General features: G+C 38.5%; 1 protein-coding gene and 1 pseudogene across 2 annotated transcripts in view; both read right to left on the bottom strand.

Annotated features, from left to right (window-relative positions):
* Nucleotides 1-20,349, bottom strand: part of DNAH8 (dynein axonemal heavy chain 8) — a 322,922-nt gene that overhangs the window by 279,016 nt on the left and 23,557 nt on the right. For both annotated transcript variants that reach the window (XM_043450439.1, XM_043450440.1), the window contains 3 exons: nt 16,029-16,136; nt 13,642-13,743; nt 4,830-4,976 (listed from right to left, as the gene is read on the bottom strand). In XM_043450439.1, coding sequence (XP_043306374.1) covers nt 4,830-4,976; nt 13,642-13,743; nt 16,029-16,136 — 357 coding nt within the window. The remainder of the gene's footprint in view (nt 1-4,829; nt 4,977-13,641; nt 13,744-16,028; nt 16,137-20,349) is intronic.
* On the bottom strand, nt 9,990-13,484 carry LOC122429948 (annotated as a pseudogene).

Below are 20,349 nucleotides of genomic sequence, written 5' to 3'. Positions count from 1 at the left end.
GATTATAAAAAAGAAATTCTGGCCACATTTCAGGCCACATATCATGCCCCATCTTTGAGAATTTGGAAACCAATATCCACCAATTACACCTGGGAGAGATATCAGCCAGCCAAAGAATTCTTAGCACAGAAGAGTTGGAATAACCTAGCAGCCAGAATGCACTTCAAGGAAGGCCCCTGGAGAGGGCTCCATTGGCTCTGACTGCTGAGCCTTTGTGGCATGAAGTTGTATCCTTAAGACTATAGGTAGGCTTCTCTAGAGGTAGGACGGGGGTGATAGCTGAAGCAGCTAGCCACTATCACCTACTCCCTCTAGCATCAGGAATGCTTGGGCTGCTACTTTACAGATGGATCCCCAACATTAGACCTGCCACCAAAGATCTTTATTGCAAATGGGTTAACCATCAAGGTCCAGCCCTGAAGTCTGACCACGCCTAAAACTGCACACAAGCGGGCGAGGGTCCTCACTCCTGGAAAAATTAAGAGTAACTAGGAATCACCTCCAGGTTTACATTCTAATGCTTTCAGACATAATAAATGTCTCTGTGGAACAGGTTCTGATGATGGGACTTATTTATTCATTTGACCCATGCTGATACCATTCCAATGGGACATTTGTCCTCAAGAAATTCCCACTGATCACAAAACAGTCTCATACAGCATTTCCTAGATGCATCACCAAAAGCACAAGCAACAAAAGAAACACTTGATAAACCAGACTTGATGAAAATTTAAAACTTCATGCGTCAAAGAACACAATCAAGAAAACGAAAAGATAGCCCGCAGCGAGAGAAAATATTTGAAAATCATATCTGATAAGAGACTTAAATCCAGAATACATAAATAATGCTTATAAACTCAACTATAAAAATACAAATAACTAAATTTAAAATGTGCAAAGAATCTGAACAGAAATTTCTCCCATAAGAGGAAATACGAATGGACAATAAGCACATGAAAAGATGCTCAACGCCATTAGTCATCAAGTCATCAGTTCAGTTCAGTTCAGTTCAGTCGCTCAGTCGTGTCCGACTCTTTGCGACCCCATGAATCACAGCACACCAGGCCTCCCTGTCCATCACCAACTCCCGGAGTTTACTCAAACTCATGCCCATTGAGTCGGTGATGCCATCCAGCCATCTCATCCTGTCTCCCTTCTCCTCCTGCCCAATCCCTCCCAGCATCAGGGTCTTTTCAAGAGTCAACTCTTCACATGAGGTGGCCAAAATATTGGAGTTTCAGCTTCAATGTCAGTCCTTCCAATGAACACCCAGGACTGATCTCCTTTAGGATGGACTGGTTGGATCTCCTTGCAGTCCAAGGGACTCTCAAGAGTCTTCTCCAACACCACAGTTCAAAAGCATCAATTTTTCGGCACTCAGCTTTCTTCACAGTCCAACTCTCACATCCATACATGACCACTGGAAAAACCATAGCCTGACCAGACGGACCTTTGTTGGCAAAGTAATGTCTCTGCTTTTTAATATGCTGTCTAGGTTGGTCATATCTTTCCTTCCAAGGAGTGAGCGTCTTTTAATTTCATGTCTGCAGTCACCATCTGCAGTGATTTTGGAGCCCCCCAAAATAAAGTCTGAGACTGTTTGCACTGTTTCCCCATCTATCTCCCATGAAGTGATGGACTGGATGCCATGATCTTAGTTTTCTGAATGTTGAGCTTTAAGCCAACTTTTTCACTCTCCCTCATTTCACTTCATCAGAGGCTTTTTAAGTTCCTCTTCACTTCTTGACACATAAAGATGGTTGTTCATCCGCGTTATCGTGAGGTTATTGGATTTTCCCGGTATCTTGATTCCAGCTTGTGCCTTTTTCTTTCCAGCCCAGTGTTTTCGAGCTGTAATTGCATAGAATTAAAATAAGCAGGGTAACAATATACGCCTTGACATACTCCTTTTCCTATTTGGAACAGTCTGTTGTTCATGTCCAGTTCTAACTGTATGCTTCCTGACCTCATCAGGTTCCTCGAGAGGCAGGTCAGGTTGGTTCTGGTAATTCCCACTCTTTCAGAATTTTCCACAGTTTTATTGTGACCACACAGTCGAGCTGTTTTGGCGTAGTCAATAAAGCAGAAATGATGTTTTTTCTGGGAACTCTCTTGTTTTTTCGATGAATCCAGCGGATATTGGCAATTGAGTCTCTGGGTTCCTACTGCCTTTTCTAAAAAACCAGCTTGAACATCTGGAGAGTTTTTCTTGTGTCAGTATTGCTGAAGCCTGGCTTGGAAATTTTGAGCATTACTTTGCTACGGTGAGATGGTGCAAATTTGGTGTGGTAGTTTTGAGCATTCTGTGGGATTGGCCTTTCTTTGGGATGGAATGAAAAGACGTGACCTTTGTCGAAGTCCTGATGGCCACTGCTGGAGTTTTCCAAATTTGCTGGATATTGAGTGGCAGGGGCACTTTTCAACGCATCAATCATTTGCAGGATTTGAAATAGCTCAACTGGAATTCCATCACATCCACTAGCTTTGTTCGTAGTGATGCTTTCTAAGGCCCACTTGACTTCACATTCCAGGATGTCTGGCTCTAGGTGAGTGATCACACCACTGTGATTATCTGGGTGGTGAAGATCTTTTTTTAAAAGTACAGTTCTTCTGTGTATTCTTGCCACCTCTTCTTAATATCTTCTGCTTCTGTTAGGTCCATACCATTTCTGTCCTTTATTGAGCCCATTTTTGCATGAAATGTTCCCTTGGTATCTCTAATTTTCTTGAAGAGATCTCTAGTCTTTCCCATTCTGTTGTTTTCCTCTACTTCTTTGCATTGATTGCTGAGGAAGGCTTTCTTATCTCTCCTGGCTATTCTTTGGAACTCTGCATTCAAATGGGAGTATCTTTCCTTTTCTCGTTTTGCTTTTCGCTTCTCTTCGTTTCACAGCTATTGGTAAGGCCTCCTCAGACAACCATTTTGCCTTTTTGCATTTCTTTTCCATCGAGTCATCAGGGAAATGCAAATCAAAACCACAATATGATATCACTTCACACCCACCACAATGGCTAAATTCAAAAGGACAGATAAGAACAAGCATTACAATGATGTAGAGAAACTGGAACCCTCATACATTTCTTATGAGAATATAAAACGATGCAAGTACTTTGGAAAACAGTTAGGTACTTCCTAAGAAAAGGTAAATATGGAGTTATTATATGACCCAACAATTCCACTCCTATGCATATACTCAAGAGAAATAACAACACAAAGACACACGCAGAAATGTTTGTAGCAGCACTACTCGTAACAGCTAAAAATGGAAAAACCCAAATGTCCATCAACTAATGAAAGCATAAATAAAACACAGTATACCCATATGAGAGGAGGGTATGGCAACCCACTCCAGTATTCTTGCCTGGAGAATCCCCAGGACAGAGGAGCCTGGCGGGCTACAGTCCATAAGGTTGCAAAGGGTTGGACATGACTGAGCAACTAAGCGCACATACCCATATGATGAAATATTATTCTGTAATGAAAAGGAATGCTACAACACAGATGAGGCTTGAAAATATCATACTAAATTAAATAAGCCAGTCACAAAAGAGCACATATTATATGATTGCATTTATATGCAATGTCCAGAATAGGCAAATATATAGAAACAGAAAGTAGATTAACAGTTGCTTAGGGTTGGGTAGAGGGGAGAAAGGGGTATCATTGCTAATGGGCACAGGGTTTTCTTTTAGTGGGAATGAAATATTGTAAAATTAGATGGTGGTAATGGTTGCACAGTCCTGTGAATATATTAGAAAATATTGACTTGTACACTTTAAATGAATAAATTATGTGGTATGTGAATTATATCACAATAAAGCTGCTAAAGAAACAAACAAAAACAGAACCAACAGAAGTATGTAAGAAGGACCCAACTCAGTAACCTGGTTCTTTACAGCACCCATACTTTCCCATCCTGGCACATCTAGGAAATGCCCTTCAACTTGGAGGGGTGTAATGCCCCTAACTGGGAGGGATTGGGGGCAGGAGGAGAAGGGGCCGACAGAGGATGAGATGGCTGGATGGCATCACCAACTCAATGGACATGAGTTTGAGTAAACTCCAGGAGCTGGTGATGGACAGGGAGGCCTGGCGTGCTGCGATTCATGGGGTCGCAAAGAGTCAGACACGACTGAACAACAGAACTGAACTGAACTGAATGCCCCTAACAATGTCCCAAAAATGACGAGCAGGTTCCTAACTACTCCCAAGACCTAGGGAGCTTGCAGAATGGTGGGGCCATGGAGAGGATGGTACCTAGATAGTATCTCTGTAGGCTTTCCAAAGGCTGACTCCAAGAAGACTCTGGGATGGGCTGCCCTATATCCCCTGGCAAAACCTCACTTCTCTCCAGCCAGTCCTAAACAATGAATGAATCCAAGATGCAGAAGTTTCTAATCCACATCTGCCCGGCAAAGACATCACACACATAATGTCTACGTTTAGACCACACATGCTACCCTAGAAAGAGAAGGTACCCACACATCCAGATATGAGACAACTACCTGGTTCTGCCAGGTATTGCACACATGTCATCTCACACCTGTTCTCAGCTGTTGTAATGCTTAAGAGCAGAGACTTGAGCTCAAGCTCCATAGGTGAAGACAGAATTAAGGTCTCAAGAGAAGAGAAAGTCTACAACAGCTTTTGTGTCACTGGCAGAAGACAGTGACTAGGAATGAAAAAATAAGTTATAATAAAATGCAGTAATCTATGAGTAACATTGGATGAGTCAGATCAATAGTGAGATAAGAGATCTCAACAATCCTACATGAAGTATGAAATAACTGGAACAGTATGGTTGGCAGTAGAAACTGTGGCTGCTTACCTTCTCCAGTCTTTTGCAGAAAGCTTCAAATTTTCCAAATATGTACATTTCTGAAACCTCAAAAGATTTTTCCCCTGAGGACTCTAAAATCTGTTTCCTTGTTTTATGAAAAGATGCCTGATATTCCTTGAATAGAAAAATGCAGTCCTATGAGAGATTGAAAAGGGGGTGATATGTAGTGAGCCTTTTGTTCATGAGTGAAAAATTCAAAACTTCTATCCTCATACAGAACTAATCACAGCAGCCCCTCAACAGGGCTGTTGCTGCCAACATTAAAAATCTGAGTTCTCTGCCCACATATAGAAAGGTCTGTGAAAATCAATATATTTTTTTCTATTTTACAAAATATTCTCATCTTCTTTCTTCTCATTATTTCCCCTTAACTCTTATCCTTATCAAAGTATGACACATACTATTTGTTGCCAGATTTTCACGGCTAATTAGAACTTCCAGGTTACAAATGATGTATCAATTCTGTTATCAATTATCTATTCAGTTGGCACCTTTTAATCAGCATTATTCACATACATGTATAAAAAACATTAAGATTGTGTAGTGCTAATTTATTATTTAACTGTCATTTCTCCACAAGGAGAGCATAAAGTCTTCGATGGATGCATTGCTGAAATCCTAATATTTGACTCGATGGGGAAACAGTGGAAACAGTGGCTGACTTTATTTTTGGAGGTTCCAAAATCACTGCAGATGGTGATTGCAGTCATGAAATTAAAAGATGCTTATTCCTTGGAAGGAAAGCTATGACCAACCTAAACAGCATATTAAAAAACAGAGACATTACTTTGCCAACAAAGGTCCGTCTAGTCAAGGCTATGGTTTTTCCAGTGGTCATGTATGGATGTGAGAGTTGGACTATAAAGAAAGCTGAGTGCCAAAGAACTGATGCTTTTGAACTGTGGTATTGGGGAAGACTCTTGAGAGTCCCTTGGACTGCAAGGAGATCCAACCAGTCCATCCTAAAGGAGATCAGTCCTGGGTGTTCATTAAAACGACTGACGTTGAAGCTGAAACTCCAATACTTGGCCACCTCATGCGTAGAGCTGACTCACTGGAAAAGACCCTGATGCTGGGAGGGATTGGGGGCAGGAGGAGAAGGGGACGACAGAGGATGAGATGGTTGGACTACATCACCGACTCAATGGACATGGGTTTGGGTAGACTCCGGTCATTGGTGATGGACAGGGAGGCCTGGCGTGCTGCGGTTCATGGGGTTGCAAAGAGTCGGACACAACTGATCAATGAACTGGGATACCACTGGGCAGTTCAACCAGGCAAAAAGAGAGGACAGTGTTACCCACCAGTCTCCAGTAGGAATACACTGTCATGTCAAACAAACCAAACCATCTTTTAAAAAATGTTCAACTTTTTCAAAGCCACCAATGTCCAGTCAAATCTCTAACATACTGTCAGCTCCCTGGTTCTGACTCTTCCATCTCTCTCTTGACTCTAGAAGGACCTATGTGACTACATTGGGCCCACTTAGATAATCCAGGATAACCTTCCCATCCTTAATTCCTCCTACAATCTGAATTCCCCCTTGACATTTAATGTAACAAATTCCAGGGATTAGGATGAGGACATCTTTATTCTGTCTACCTCAGGCACTAAATCAGAATTTCTGTGAGTGAGGCATAGAAATCCATATGTTCAACCAGTTTCTCAGGTGATTCCTATAAACATTCAGGTTTCTATAACTAGTCACATACTACTTCTAACTGTAACAGATAGTCCCCCATCTCAATGTCTAAAACAAAATCTTACTGTCTTCAAGGTTACTGATAATTTTTCACTTGAATTCCTTGAGATGCTAGGAATACAGATAAGATCCTTATCCTCCTGAAATATGCCATCTAATAGAAATTACTTTATACTATTTCTTCTCTACTAATCAATTCCTTCATGTTGGACAGTTAAGGTCCTGAATAAGAATTCTTTCCATTTCTTCTTCCAACCCATTTGAAAATTATTCCCCAAAACGATACAGTAAAAGTTTCCTGAAAAGATTTCAGATGTGATAGAAATTGGGTTAAACTAGAATTCAGAAAACCAAACTTTCATTTCTAATTCAGTAAGTAAATAGCTAGTGACCTGAAGGATATTAAAAGAATTATGAGAATAAATTGCTAAGTTCTATGCCAAGAGTTCTGGCTCCTGCTAATAGGTCAACTTGGAGGGAATGATCTCTGCCTCCCACTCCCAAAATTAACACTGGGGAAATTCTAGAGGGCAACATGGAATCCAAAAAATAACAACAACAACAGAAATGATTAAACTTCCAGGAAGAGTATGGGTTGTTTTGAATCTGAGGATTGAGTGAGCAAGAATGATTAAGAAAACAATGGAAGAAGATAAGTGATACTGTTAATGAATAAGGGGACATGTTATATAATAATGCAAAGATTAATAAGATAATATTATCAACATTATGCTAATAATTTACAAATTTTAGAAAAATTGAATAAATTCCTCAAAAATATAAACTTACCAAAGTGATTCAAGAATAAACAAAAGTCAAAAAATTAGTTTTTAAAAAAATGAAACTCAATGTATGACAAAACCCACTGAAATGTTGTGAAGTAATTAGCCTCCAACTAATAAAAAAAAAAATAAAAAAATAAAAAATAAAAAAATGAAACTATGTATTTTTAAAAAATATATGCCAGGGACTAATATCTAGAATATATAAAGAACTCTTACAACTCAACAAAAGCAGAACAACTCAGTTCAAAAGTGAGTAAAGAATTTGAAAGATATTTCTCCAAGGAAGATATACAAATTGCCAATATGTATTTGAAAATATGCTCAACTATTACTAGACATGAGGGAAATGCAAATCAAAACACAATGACATAACATTTCACAGGCATTAGGATAGCTATTACCAAAAAAGAAAAAAGAAAAAATAACAAGCACTGGTGTGGATGTGGAGAAACTGGAACTCTTATGTATTGCTGGTGAGAACAAAAAAGGGAACAGCAGCTATGGAAAACAGCGTAATGGTTGTGCAAAAAGTTAAGTATAGAATTGCCATATGATCCAGCAATTTCATTTTTAGGTATATACTCAAAATAAAGAGACTCAAAGAGATCATTACACAACAGTGTTCATATCTGCATTATTCACAATAGTCAGAAAGTGGTAACAACCCAAATGTCTATCAAAAGATGAATGGATAAACAAAATGTGGTATGTCCACACAATTGAATATTACTCAGACATAAAAAAGAATGAAATTCTAATACATGCCACAATATGAACTTTGAAAACATTATGTGTGTTAAAAAAGAGGCCAGCACTGAAGGACAAATATTGCCTGATTCCACCTACACAAAACACCTAGAATAGACAAATACATGGAGACAGAAAGTAGAACAGAGATGACCAGGGGCTTGGAGACAGGGAATAAGTTGTTGTTTAATGGATATAGAGTCTCAGTCTGTGGAGATGAAAACATTCCAGAAATTGATAGTGGTAATCGTTACACAATATTGTGAATGTGCTTAATGCCACTGAACCACACATTTTAAAACAGTTAAAATGGTAAATTTTATGTTGTGTATATTTTATCACAACTTTTTAAATTTTAATGATAAGAAAAGGAAACAATAATGTTTAAATCTTTCCAGAAAAAACTCAAGCTCAATGAGTTACATGAGTTCTACCCAGATTTTTTTTTGTATAGTACTTGCAGTTTTATAGTACTCAGCAGTGTATAGTTTGTATCATACTCAGCAGCAGCCACAGGACTGGAAAAGGTCGGTTTTTATTCCAATCCCAAAGAAAGGCAATGCCAAGGAATGCTCAAACCACCAGACAATTGCACTCATCTCACACGCTAGCAAAGTAATGCTTAAAATTCTCCAAGCGAGGCTTCAACAACATGTGAACTGTGAAATTCCAGATGCTCAAGCTGGATTTAGAAAAGGCAGAGGAACCAGAGATCAAATTGCCAACATCCGTTGGATCATCAAAAAAGCAAGAGAGTTCCAGAAAAACATCTACTTCTGCTTTATTGACTATGCCAAAGCCTTTGACTGTGTGGATCACAACAAACTGAAAATTCTTCAAGACATGGGAATACCAGACCACCTGACCCGTCTCCTGAGAAATCTGTAAGCAGGTCAAGAAGCAACAGTTAGAACTGGGCATGGAACAACAGACTGGTTCCAAATTGGGAAAGGAGTATGTCAAGGCTGTATATTGTCACCCTGCTTATTTAACTTATACGCAGAGTACATCATGAGAAATGCCAGGCTGGATAAAGCACAAGCTGGAATCAAGGTTGCCAGGAGAAATATCAATAACCTTAGATACACAGATGACACCACCCTTATGACAGAAAGCTAAGAGGAACCAGAGCCTCTTGATGAAAGTGAAAGACGACAGTGAAAAAGTTGGCTTAAAACTCAACATTCAGAAAACTAAGATCATGGCATCTGATCCCATCACTTCATGGCAAATAGATGGGGAAGCAATGGAAGGAGTGACAGACTTTATTTTCTTGGGCTCCAAAATCACTAAAGATTGTGACTGCAGTCATGAAATTAAAAGATGCTTGCTCCTTGGTAGAAAAGCTCTGACCAACCTAGACAGCATATTAAAAAGCAGAGACATTATTTTGCCAACAAAAGTCTGTCTAGTCAAAGCTATGGTTTTTCCAGAAGTCATGTATGGATGTAAGAGTTTGATTATAAAGAAAGCTGAGTGCTGAAGAATTAGTGCTTTTGAACTGTGGTGTCAGAGAAGACTCTTGAGAGTCCCTTGGACTGCAAGGAGATCCAAGTAATTCATCCTAAAGGAAATCGTCCTGAATATTCATTGGAAGGACTGATGCTGAAGCTGAAACTCTAATACTTTGGCCACCTGATGTGAAGAATTGACTCACTGGAAAAGACCCTGATGCTGGTAAAGATTGAAGGCAGGAAGAGAAGGGGACGACAGAGGATAAGATGGTTGGATGGCATCGCCGACTTGATGGACATGAGTCTGAGTAAGCTCTGAGAGTTGGTGATGGACAGGGAAGCATGGCGTGCTGCAGTACATGGGGTCGAAAAGAGTTGGACATGACTGAGTGACTGAGCTGATCTCAACTCAACTTGTAGTTTTATTTTTTAAATGCACATACAACAGTCTGTCATTATGTCATTTCACAGCTCTATCTGAATTCAGCACTTGTTCTCGAGCAACTTTTTTTGCTTTCACCATCTTAGCAAGTTTCATATGTCATTTTGGTAGTCCTTTTTGTAGTGCCAGATTCTGCTTCTGCTATTTTCCCCCATCTTTCAGGTGTATTTACTACCCAATAAATACATTTTCAAAGCTTGTTTCAAAAGCTTCTGTTCTTCTGTTGTCAAGACGTGAAATCTGCACGTGGATTTTCATTGTTCCGAAGGTGCCAACAGAAACTTCAGCACTTCAAGGTACTGACAATTTGAGGCTTCTCTCCATACAGCATGCCATCTTTTCGATTATGGCCAAGTTTTTAGAGACTCTTCTTTGCCAATGAAATCTTTGGCAGTTTTCTTGACTCCCAGAAGTAGAATACACATTCATGTAATTGGCAATAACTTCCCATCTTGAATTTGTCCCAGCAAGGAAGAGGCTCACAGATTTAATTAGCAATCGCAGATCAATTCTCTTCTGGCCAATTTTTACTGCCATTTCCACCTTCAACAGTTGATGCCTCTGCATTCTTAGCTACTTGGCACATACTCATCTTCCTTTCTCTTCTAATTTGCTCATTTTCTTCTATCTGCTTTGCCAGAGCAATCATTCCTATTTCTTTTGTAGGTGATGTGAGTTTTTCACTTAAGTACAGTAAGCTTGCAAGTTCAAGGGTATCATCAAGTTTTTCCACTTCTTCCCTTACTTTAATTGGCTTCATCTCATCATCAGAAATGTGATTCCAGGTCTTCCGTGAATTTTGAAGTTTTTGCTACCTTTCCCTTTTCTTATGGAGATATACTTGACATATAACATTACATCAGGCGGCGCTAGTGGTAAAGAACCCACCTGCCAATACAGAAGACATAAAGAGACATGGGTCCCATCCCTGGGTTTGGAAGATCCCCTGGAGGAGGGCATGGCAACCCACTCCAGTATCCTTGCCTGGAGAATCCCACGGACAGAGGAGCCTGGTGGCCTATGGTCCACAGGGTTGCAAAGAGTTGGACATGACTGAGCAACTTAGCATGCACACACAACATTATATTAGTTTCAGATGTAAAACATAATGATTTGATATTGCCTTTCCCTCTTAATGGATTTTTTTTCCTGGATATCTTTTTTCTTCTTTGCCAGTAATGCATTTTGTCAAACTTCCTCTTCTTTCTCCTTAGTTACCCAAACAGCTCCTAATCAAGCTCATCTCTACTTTCTTTAGCTTCTTTCTTCTCCATTTTTCCTTCCATTTTTCTTCTTGCATCACAGTTATATGCATTAGCAACTGACCTTCCATTCATTTCTTCTTTTTTCTTTGTGCTTTTGTTGGTCTGTTCTGCTTTTCAATCTCTCTCCTCTTATCATGACATTCTGCTTTTTTCCCCCTTCACTTAAATAAGAAAACTCTCTCCAAGAATAAAAATTATACCAGCAGGAATAAAATGCCTCCAGAAAAAAGGATGAATTCATATCATTAAGTTTACATTTTCTTTTTTACCACCTGGAATACATTTCAAACACTTGGGAAAACTTAGAAGAAACTATCCATTGCTTCACTTCTAGAAGGAACTGAATTATCAAAAGCAAGAATTATGCTCTTAATTTCTCCTCTTTTCACTGAATCAGAGATTTCATAAGCTCTATTTATGCAAGTGAAGTTGTCATTATCTCCTTCTTTAAATGGCTCACCAGCTCTTCGGGTACTGTTTTAAAACCGCTGCTTTACGTGCAGCTTTGGTCTGTCTCTGTCCAAAAAAAGCATAATGATTCTGGTTCTTCCAGTCTTTGGGTTTAAGTGTTTTCAGGAAAAGAAACTATCCTAATTGCAATTCCTCATCTTCTGTTTCCTCTGACCCCTCTTTCTTATCCTCTGGTTGAAGAGGTCAGAGTGTGGTGATGGCAGTGCTCAGGACCAACCCTGCGAACATAGCAGTTCACGTCCTAGGTGGAGGGCATTGAGCATCCTTTCTTGCTCTGCCTCCCAGTCTCAGCCTCCTGCCTTAACTCTACAAAGCCCAGGATCCAGCACATGAAGAAAGCAACAACCACTTCCAGATGGAGACTTCCTGGTATGGTAATTTCTTTCAGACTTTCAAAATAACTGATCGCTTTGATTTTCTACAGACTACTCCAGGGACTGGAAAAGATGGGAGTTCTTTCTTCCCCTCCTTCAGTCATATTCATTCTGAGACCTTAGTGCCAGAAACACTGACAAGGATACTGTGAGAAAAGAAAATTTACAAGCTATCTCTCTCATGAGTATAGTTGCAAAAGGTCCTACAGAAAAGTGTAGCAAAGTGAATTTAAGAATGTCTTTAAAAAGATAATTACACCATAAGTTGAGTTAACCTTAGGGATATCAGAATAGTTTCATTTCAGATAATCTAAAAATGTCATCTAAGCTACACTCCAATACTTTGGCCACCTGATGAAAAGAACTGACTCCTTGGAAAAGACCCTGATGCTGGGAAAGATTGAAGGCAGGAGGAGAAAGTGATGAAAGAGGATGAGATGGTTGGATGGCATCACTGACTCAATGGACATGAGTTTGAGTAAACTCCAGGAGTTGGTGATGGACAGGGAGGCTTGGCATGCTGCAGTCCTTGGAGTCGCAAAGAGTTCGACATGACCAAGCGACTGAATTGAACTGAAGCTACTCTCTCAATTCGTCCCACCCTCTCCCTCCCACACTGTGTCCACTTGTCTGTTCTCTATGTCTGTGTCTCCATTGCTGCCCTGCAAATAGGTTCATCGGTACCATCTTTCTAGATTCCATACACATGTGTTGATATATAATATTTGTCTTTCTCTTTCTAACTTACTTCACTCTGTACAATAGGCTCTAGGTTCATCCCCTTCTTTAGGACTGACTCAAATACACAAGGAGCTCAATCCAGTGCTCTATGATAACCTAGAGGGGTGGGATGGGTTGGGAGATGGGAAGGAGGTTCAAGAGGGAGGGGACATATGTATACCTGTGACCAATTCATGTTGATGTATGGCAGAAACCAGCACAATATTGTAAAGAGCATCTTACAATAAAAACTTTTTCAAAAATGTCATCTACTATGTTAACAGATTAAGGAGAAAAATTTTATAAACTCCTCGATGAATAAGTGCATAAAAACTTTTTTCAAAACCCATTCATAACTTTTAATAATATCTCCTAGAAACCAAAACTAGGAGTAAAACTTCCTGGGATCTAATCAATAATGTATTAAAGCGTCAAACCAAACGGGGAAATGTCAGAAGCATTTTCTTCCAAAAGAAGATCAGAATAAGATGCCAACTATCACGAGATCTACTTAAGGACGTATGACAGTCCCAGCCAATGAAAAAGGCAAGAAAATGAAATTTAACCGGGGATGGAATAAGAGGAGTGGTCAGAGCATATGTAAGAGTAGGCGAGAGGTATCTGATACAGGCAGCCATGGAGAAGTGAGGCTTAAATGGTGCCTTACCAGGAGCATTAAACATAAAGGGAAGTGGCTAATTTTAATGAAGTTCTTTTGATATGCTCATGCTACTCTGTACAATACTTTTTTCAAAGTTAGCACACTTTATCAATGAAAAAAGTAAACAGAATTGAGCCAGATGGTAAAAGCTTTAAGGAAATAAACATACTTGTACAAACCTGAATTTTCTTTAGTACCACTGGTGTTTCCTGATCCCACACATGAACGGTTCCCCCTTCAGTAATATATGCTTTACATGCTGTCACCATCTGGTTGGTTACCTAAAATAAACATAAGTCCAAAATAACTACAGGTAGAGAAAGAAATAAAACAAGTATTTTTTAAGCATAAACATGTTCTAAATCAAAAACATGACAAATAGCAAACATAAAGTTAATTAATTACAGAATATTAAAAAAAAAACAGAGAAATACACATTTCAGTCAAAACAAAGAAGACCCAAAGTCACATTTACCTACTTCATTTAACTCAGCATCACTGGGGCTAACCGTTTCAAAGTCAACTATATTTTCCCCTTGTCTATTTCTCTTCTAATTAGGACTTAATCCAGTCCAACTACGATTCTTCACTGTCCTTCACATGTAAACTAAATATTAAGCTAACCACCTCTCACATCCCCAAAATAGTGAAGGGAAAAAAAAACAAACAAGATAGCCATTTAAATGGTCAGGAAGTTAGATCAAGATGGCAGACTGACATACAGAAGTTTTGGAGGACTCCTAAAATACGGAATCAAATCTAAAGGGGAAAAAAGGACTAAAGAAAGCCAGTAACCTTCTGGAGAAGGTTACTTGAAGGTGAAACAGCTAAGGAACTTTTTTAAGACAGGAGACAATGTGAGGTGACCCTTAGCGGCAACCCTGAACACTGAATTTGGAGCAGCTTGCCCAGCATGCAACAATGATTACTCTGAAAGGACAAGCCAGTAAGGAGCCCACAGCCTCAGAGAGCTGTGACCCAAGCAGCTACTGCACCCACAAGAGGACGTATCAGAGAGAAAGCTATTCCCGCTCCCTTCCAACAGTAAGCTATGCCCCTTACTCACAAGAGACAGACAAAACAAACAAAACCCAGAGGCAAATCAGGAATCTCAAATACAAAGACGTGCAGACAACCAAGAATCATCAGGCAACTGGAGAAAACAAACATGGTGACAGAAGCATTAAATTCAACAAAGAGAGAAAATATAGAAAAGATATGTGTGAAATCTTTTAAAATAGCTTTTATTAACTAAATTAGTTCATGAGAAAGATGTGAGAGGATTTTTACATCATGAAAAGAAAACAACAAAAGAACTTGGTAACTGAAAATTGTATTGACCAGTAATTGGGATATAAATGAAGAGACAGTAAGTGAGCAGAAAGGTCAAAGGACAAAGATAGACCAAAAAGATAATAATTAAAGAATATAGATTTTAGATTTAAGAAAAGGGAATAAGTTGAATAGGTGGATATAATCAGAAGTAAAGAGGAAAAGTTCCCCAAAATGAAGAGAGACAACAGTCTTTTTAAAGTAAAACAAACTCAGCAAGTATAGAACAAGATAAATGTAAAAAGAGCATTACTTTGAAATTTTAGAAGTTCAAGAATAAAGAAAAAAATCCTAAAATCCTCCTATGAGAATAAAATAGGTTTCCTACAAAGGAAGAACAGTAAGATACAACAACATAGTACACAATGGCATCTTCGAAGTTCCAGGAAAAAATTATATTGAACTTAAGAATCCCAAACTAACATTTGAGTGGTAGGACAAAACGAAGCAATTTTCAGACATGCAGGAATTTAAGGGGCTCACCACAGAAACCCTCTCTGGAAAAATTACTTAAGAATTTTTTTCAGCAAAAGAAATAATAAATCTAAGACAAAGGAAGATGTGGAAATCACAACACAGATCAAAGAAACTAGCAATACTTAGATTTCAGTCTGAACACCTGTTGACTTATAATACTGAAAAAATAGTAGTAACATGGAACTAGCAATCTCCATGTGGAACATGTAGCAAGGAGGAAGATAATCAACAGGGAAGCATCCTAAGGTTCTTGCCATGTTTGTGAAATAGATAATGAATGATTAAACCTATCCTTTTATTTAAAAAAACAAAGGTTGAAATGTGACTGTTATGTTCTGCTTGAATTATTTACAAGTAAATTCTATTCATGGGTTTCTTGGATAATTTTTCCAATTATTTAAAATAATTAACCAAATGACACTACATGATAAGATTTTACACAAACCACAGTGTACAAAGAAGTAGTTAAGAAGCATTATTAACAATACACCCAATTTTTACCTCTTATGCAAAACTATTTGGAATAAATAAATTAGAAAATCATCAGATACATTTAAACAAGTCTTGGGCACTCACCTCTGACAAGCAGAAAAGTCCCCCTTCAATTAAGTACAACTGACTCCAAGCAACATCTTTCCTTTCCTGTCCACAAAGTATGAAAATCCAGAATTTCCCTTTTCCCTTCTTTGACTCATGCAGAAAGCACTGCTAACTTTTTCACAGGGTTACATGTGTGGCTTCTTTCCGTGAAACTTACCTTGATAAACAATGAGGTCATTCTCTCAGAAGTATTATAGTATCTGGACACACTGTGAATCATTCTGATGGCATTTATCAAATTTTGTATTCCATGTGCCATGGAAACCTAAAGTTGAAATACAGCAAGTGAATTCCACCATATGTCCATATTTTTAATAACCAGAAAGCTATAATATTCAAAACTCTAAACTTACATAAAATAGTGTAACATCTTACTAAATGCCAAGTGGTATCCTTGACAGGACACTGAAAAAGAGACATCAGTTTTGACAAATGTGCCAAGGTAATGCAAGATGTTAACAGGAGAAATTAGGCAAGGAGAATTCTGTACTATCATTGCACCTTTTCTGTACATGTAAACTTCAAGTTTTATTTATGCGAATTTCCTGGCGGTCCAGTGGTTAAGGCTTGGCACTTCCACTGCAGGGGTCCCGGGTTCAATCCCTGGTTAGGGAACTAAGATCCTGCAAACCATATGACATGGCCTAAAAAAACAATTTTTTTTGTTGTTGTTTAAAGATTTTCAAAGTGAAAGTTATTTAAGGATTAACAGCTCAAGTTGTTCTTTTTAAAGATGAAGAAACTGATATCTTGAGGGATAAAATGACTAATGTATGGTTTAAAAGTTGGTTATTGGTTATTCGACTCAATTTGCCTATCAGCAAGCCTAGGAAGTGCTACCAAGTTCTAAGAGTACTGACAGAATTCCAAATATAAGGAAACTATCCCGGAGGAGGTCAAGGCAGGGTGGGAGAGACGCAAACAAACTGAAACAAGAATGGCATGGATCAGAGCAGAGTAAGTGCATGAGATACCAAACTATTGGTAACATATATTGAAAGGTTACTATGCACCAGGCACTAGAGCAAAGAGCTTCAGGTATTATCTAAATGTATGCTGACAATGGCCCTTTAGGGCAGGTGTGATTTCACCAGATCTAAAACATCACTGATCCTAAGACTGCACCGCTGCTTTAGGTGCTACTAAGAAAGGGGGAGAAAAAGCAAGAGAGTTCCAGAAAAACATCTACCACTGCTTTATTGATTAGACCAAAGCCTTTCACTGTGTGGATCACAACAAACTGTGGAAAATTCTGAAAGAGATGGGAATACCAAACCACCTTACCTCTCTCCTGAGAAATCTGTATGCGGGTCAAGAGACAGCAGTTAGAACCACCTGACCTGCCTCCTGAGAAACCTGTATGCAGGTCAGGAAGCAACAGTTAGAACTGGACATGGATCAACAGACTGGTTCCAAATCAGGAAAGGAGTATGTCAAGGCTGTATATTGTCACCCTGCTTATTTAACTTATATGCAGATACATCATACAAAATGCCAGGCTGGATGAAGCACAAGCTGGAATCAAGACTGCCAGGAGCAATATCAATAACCTTAGATACACAGTTGACACCGCCCTTATGGCAGAAAGCGAAGAACTAAAGAGCCTCTTGATGAAAGTGAAAGAGGAGAGTGAAAAAGCTGGCTTAAAACTCAACATTCAGAAAATTAAGATCAAGGCATCCAGTCCCATCACTTCATGGCAAACAGACAGGGAAACAATGGAAACAGTGGCAGACTTTATTCTTTTGGGCTCCAAAATCACTGCAGATAATGACTGCAGTCATGCAATTAAGACACCTGCTCCTTGGAAGAAAAGCTCTGACCAACCTAGACAGCCTATTAAAAAGCAGAGACATTACTTTGCTGACAAAGGTCCATCTAGTCAAAGCTATGGCTTTTCCACTAGTCATGTACCTGAGAGTTGGACCATAAAGAAAGCTGAGTGCCGAAGAAATCATGCTTTTGAACTGTGGTGTCGGAGAAGACTCTTGAGAGTCCCTTGGACTGCAAGGAGATCAAACCAGTCAATCCTAAAGGAAATTAGTCCTGAATATTCATTGGAAGGACTGAAACTCCAGTACTTTGGCCACCTGATGCAAAGAACTGACTCATTGGAAAAGACCCTGATGCTGCGAAAGACTGAAGGCGGGAGGAGACGGGGATGACAGAGGATGAGATGGTTGGATGGCATCACCAACTTGATGGACACGAGTTTGAGCAAGCTCCTGGAGTTGGTGATGGACAGGGAAGCCAGGTGTGCTGCAGTCCATGGGGTCACAAAGAGTTGGACACGACTGAGCAACTGGACTGAACTAAAGAAAGCGGGGTGGGATGCTCAAGACAGGGAGTCTAACTCCCACAAAAAACTAAGCCACCAAGCTATGCATGAAATTAACGAGCCATGAAGAAAGATAGGAGCAAAGCCTACTGCCCCAATCCTGCTCTTTGGGAGATGGAAAATAAACTCTTCTGAGATTTTGTACCACAAGCTGGTGCTCACTCACTGCCATCTGAATTCACACCAACGGTACCAAAACCAAAACAAACACTACCCTCCCAGGAAAGAACTAATACTCTCGGATGGTGTTGTGTTCACAATGATTCACAAAACCTGACGGACTATAAAATGTACTCTGAGTACAGAGATGTTAAAATGTGAAAAAAATGAGTCAGAATCTATAAAGTATTAAGTATTCCCATTTTGCAAATCAGAAAATAGAAATGTGGAGAAGTACATTGTCCAAGTCCCACAGCTATAATATAAGCATAGCTATGTGCCTGAGATTTTGAGATCCTGTCTTTAACCTTGATGCAAATCACTATGGAAGAATAGTTAAGGTCAGTGGTATTCCTGAACTCCAGTAGTTTGCCTTTTAATTGCTAGGACAATTTAAAATATATAAAAAGATGTTTTTAATGGTGGTGGAATTCATAAAATCAGGAAAAACCACCACCAATGAGGGTACTACATGTCTTAGGTATGAGGTGCAACCATGACATAATTAAATCAATTTTTTGTGGCTTATGAAAATTAGTATCATCACTTTTGATATTACATTGTTATCTGTAGATCAACAAGATGCTAATGAAAATATACCTAGAATTCCTTCCAGCCTCAGTAAGGCAACCTTATAAAGAATGAAAAAGGCCTGGGGATAAATGGGCCCACCAGGAAAATGCCCTTCATCTGAATTTTAAACATTATTATTTATAATAATAGCTCCTTGAGTGCACAGTTCTCAACTATACATAGAGTTTAGACATTTTATACATAAAATAGATAAAAGTAGACATGCCTATAGCACAATACCAGGATGAAAACATGAAACATGAAACACAAAATTCATAAAATTTTATGAATAAGAAACAGAAGCATGAGTCTTCCACTTTTCCCGTTCAACTGGCAGTTATAAACTTAACAGCGACTGCTTTTAATGAGAATAAAGAAAATGAGGGGAAAAAAAGAATTTTTAAAACCACAGAAATGGCTTACGAGGGGGAAGAAATTATAAGACCTAATACTAATAGTACTTCACTAATTTTAAAAGATAATGTTCAAAATATTCCTACATCAAAGAGTGTCAGAAGTTCAATAATAACAAAATAACAATAACAGTGAAGTACATTCACGGCTAGAGCAACTGAACAAAGTTTTTTTTTCCTCTATTTTATACAATTTCCATATGATCTTATGTGTGAAAGTGAAGGGTGGGTCACCCATCTGCTTAACATTTCTACTCTTGGGGAGAATCAAATCACTTGAATGTCATTATCAGTGATCAAGGAAAATAAGAAAAAGTGGACTAAACTGAGAAATAACATCATCCCTCATCCTCACTGAACAAAATTTTTTAAATTACTAGGATGAAAAGAAGTAAAACCAAAACTAAATGATTTGAAAATTATATAGTTTTAAACAAGTCTTTTGAATCATGTTGTTGAAATTAGTATACCTTAAGACTCTGAGGTCTTGGTAACAAAAAAAAAATCATTGTTATTTTCTTCAAAGTTTACTTTTTATAGTGAAAAGTTTTAAATATATAGAAAAGTACACAGAACATTATAATATTCATATATATTCTCTTTCAGTATGCTTATTTTTATTTTTATACAACTTTTAAAGGATATATATTCTCTTATTATGTTGAGGTACATTCCTACTACACCCAATTTAAGGAGAATTTTTATAGTATTTTGTCAAACACTTTTTCTGCATCTATTGATAATAACATGATTTTTATCTTTCATTCTGCTAACGTGAGATGTCACGTTCATTGACTGGCTTATGTTGAGCCATCTGTGCATTCCAGAAATAAATCCCCCTTGGTCACAGTGTGTGATTCTTTTAATGTGCTGTGGAATTTGGCTTGCTACTGTGTTGTTGAGAATTTTTACATCTATATTCATCAGGGATATTGACCTGTAATTTTATTTTTTTGAGGTGTCCTTATCTGGCTTTAGTATTATTAGGGTAATGC

Source organism: Cervus canadensis, chromosome 28 (genome assembly GCF_019320065.1).
Source record: "Cervus canadensis isolate Bull #8, Minnesota chromosome 28, ASM1932006v1, whole genome shotgun sequence".
In the NCBI taxonomy this organism is placed as follows: Eukaryota; Metazoa; Chordata; class Mammalia; order Artiodactyla; family Cervidae; genus Cervus; species Cervus canadensis.
The sequence above is the reverse complement of the archived record's forward strand: the minus strand, read 5'-3'. Positions and strand labels throughout refer to the sequence as shown.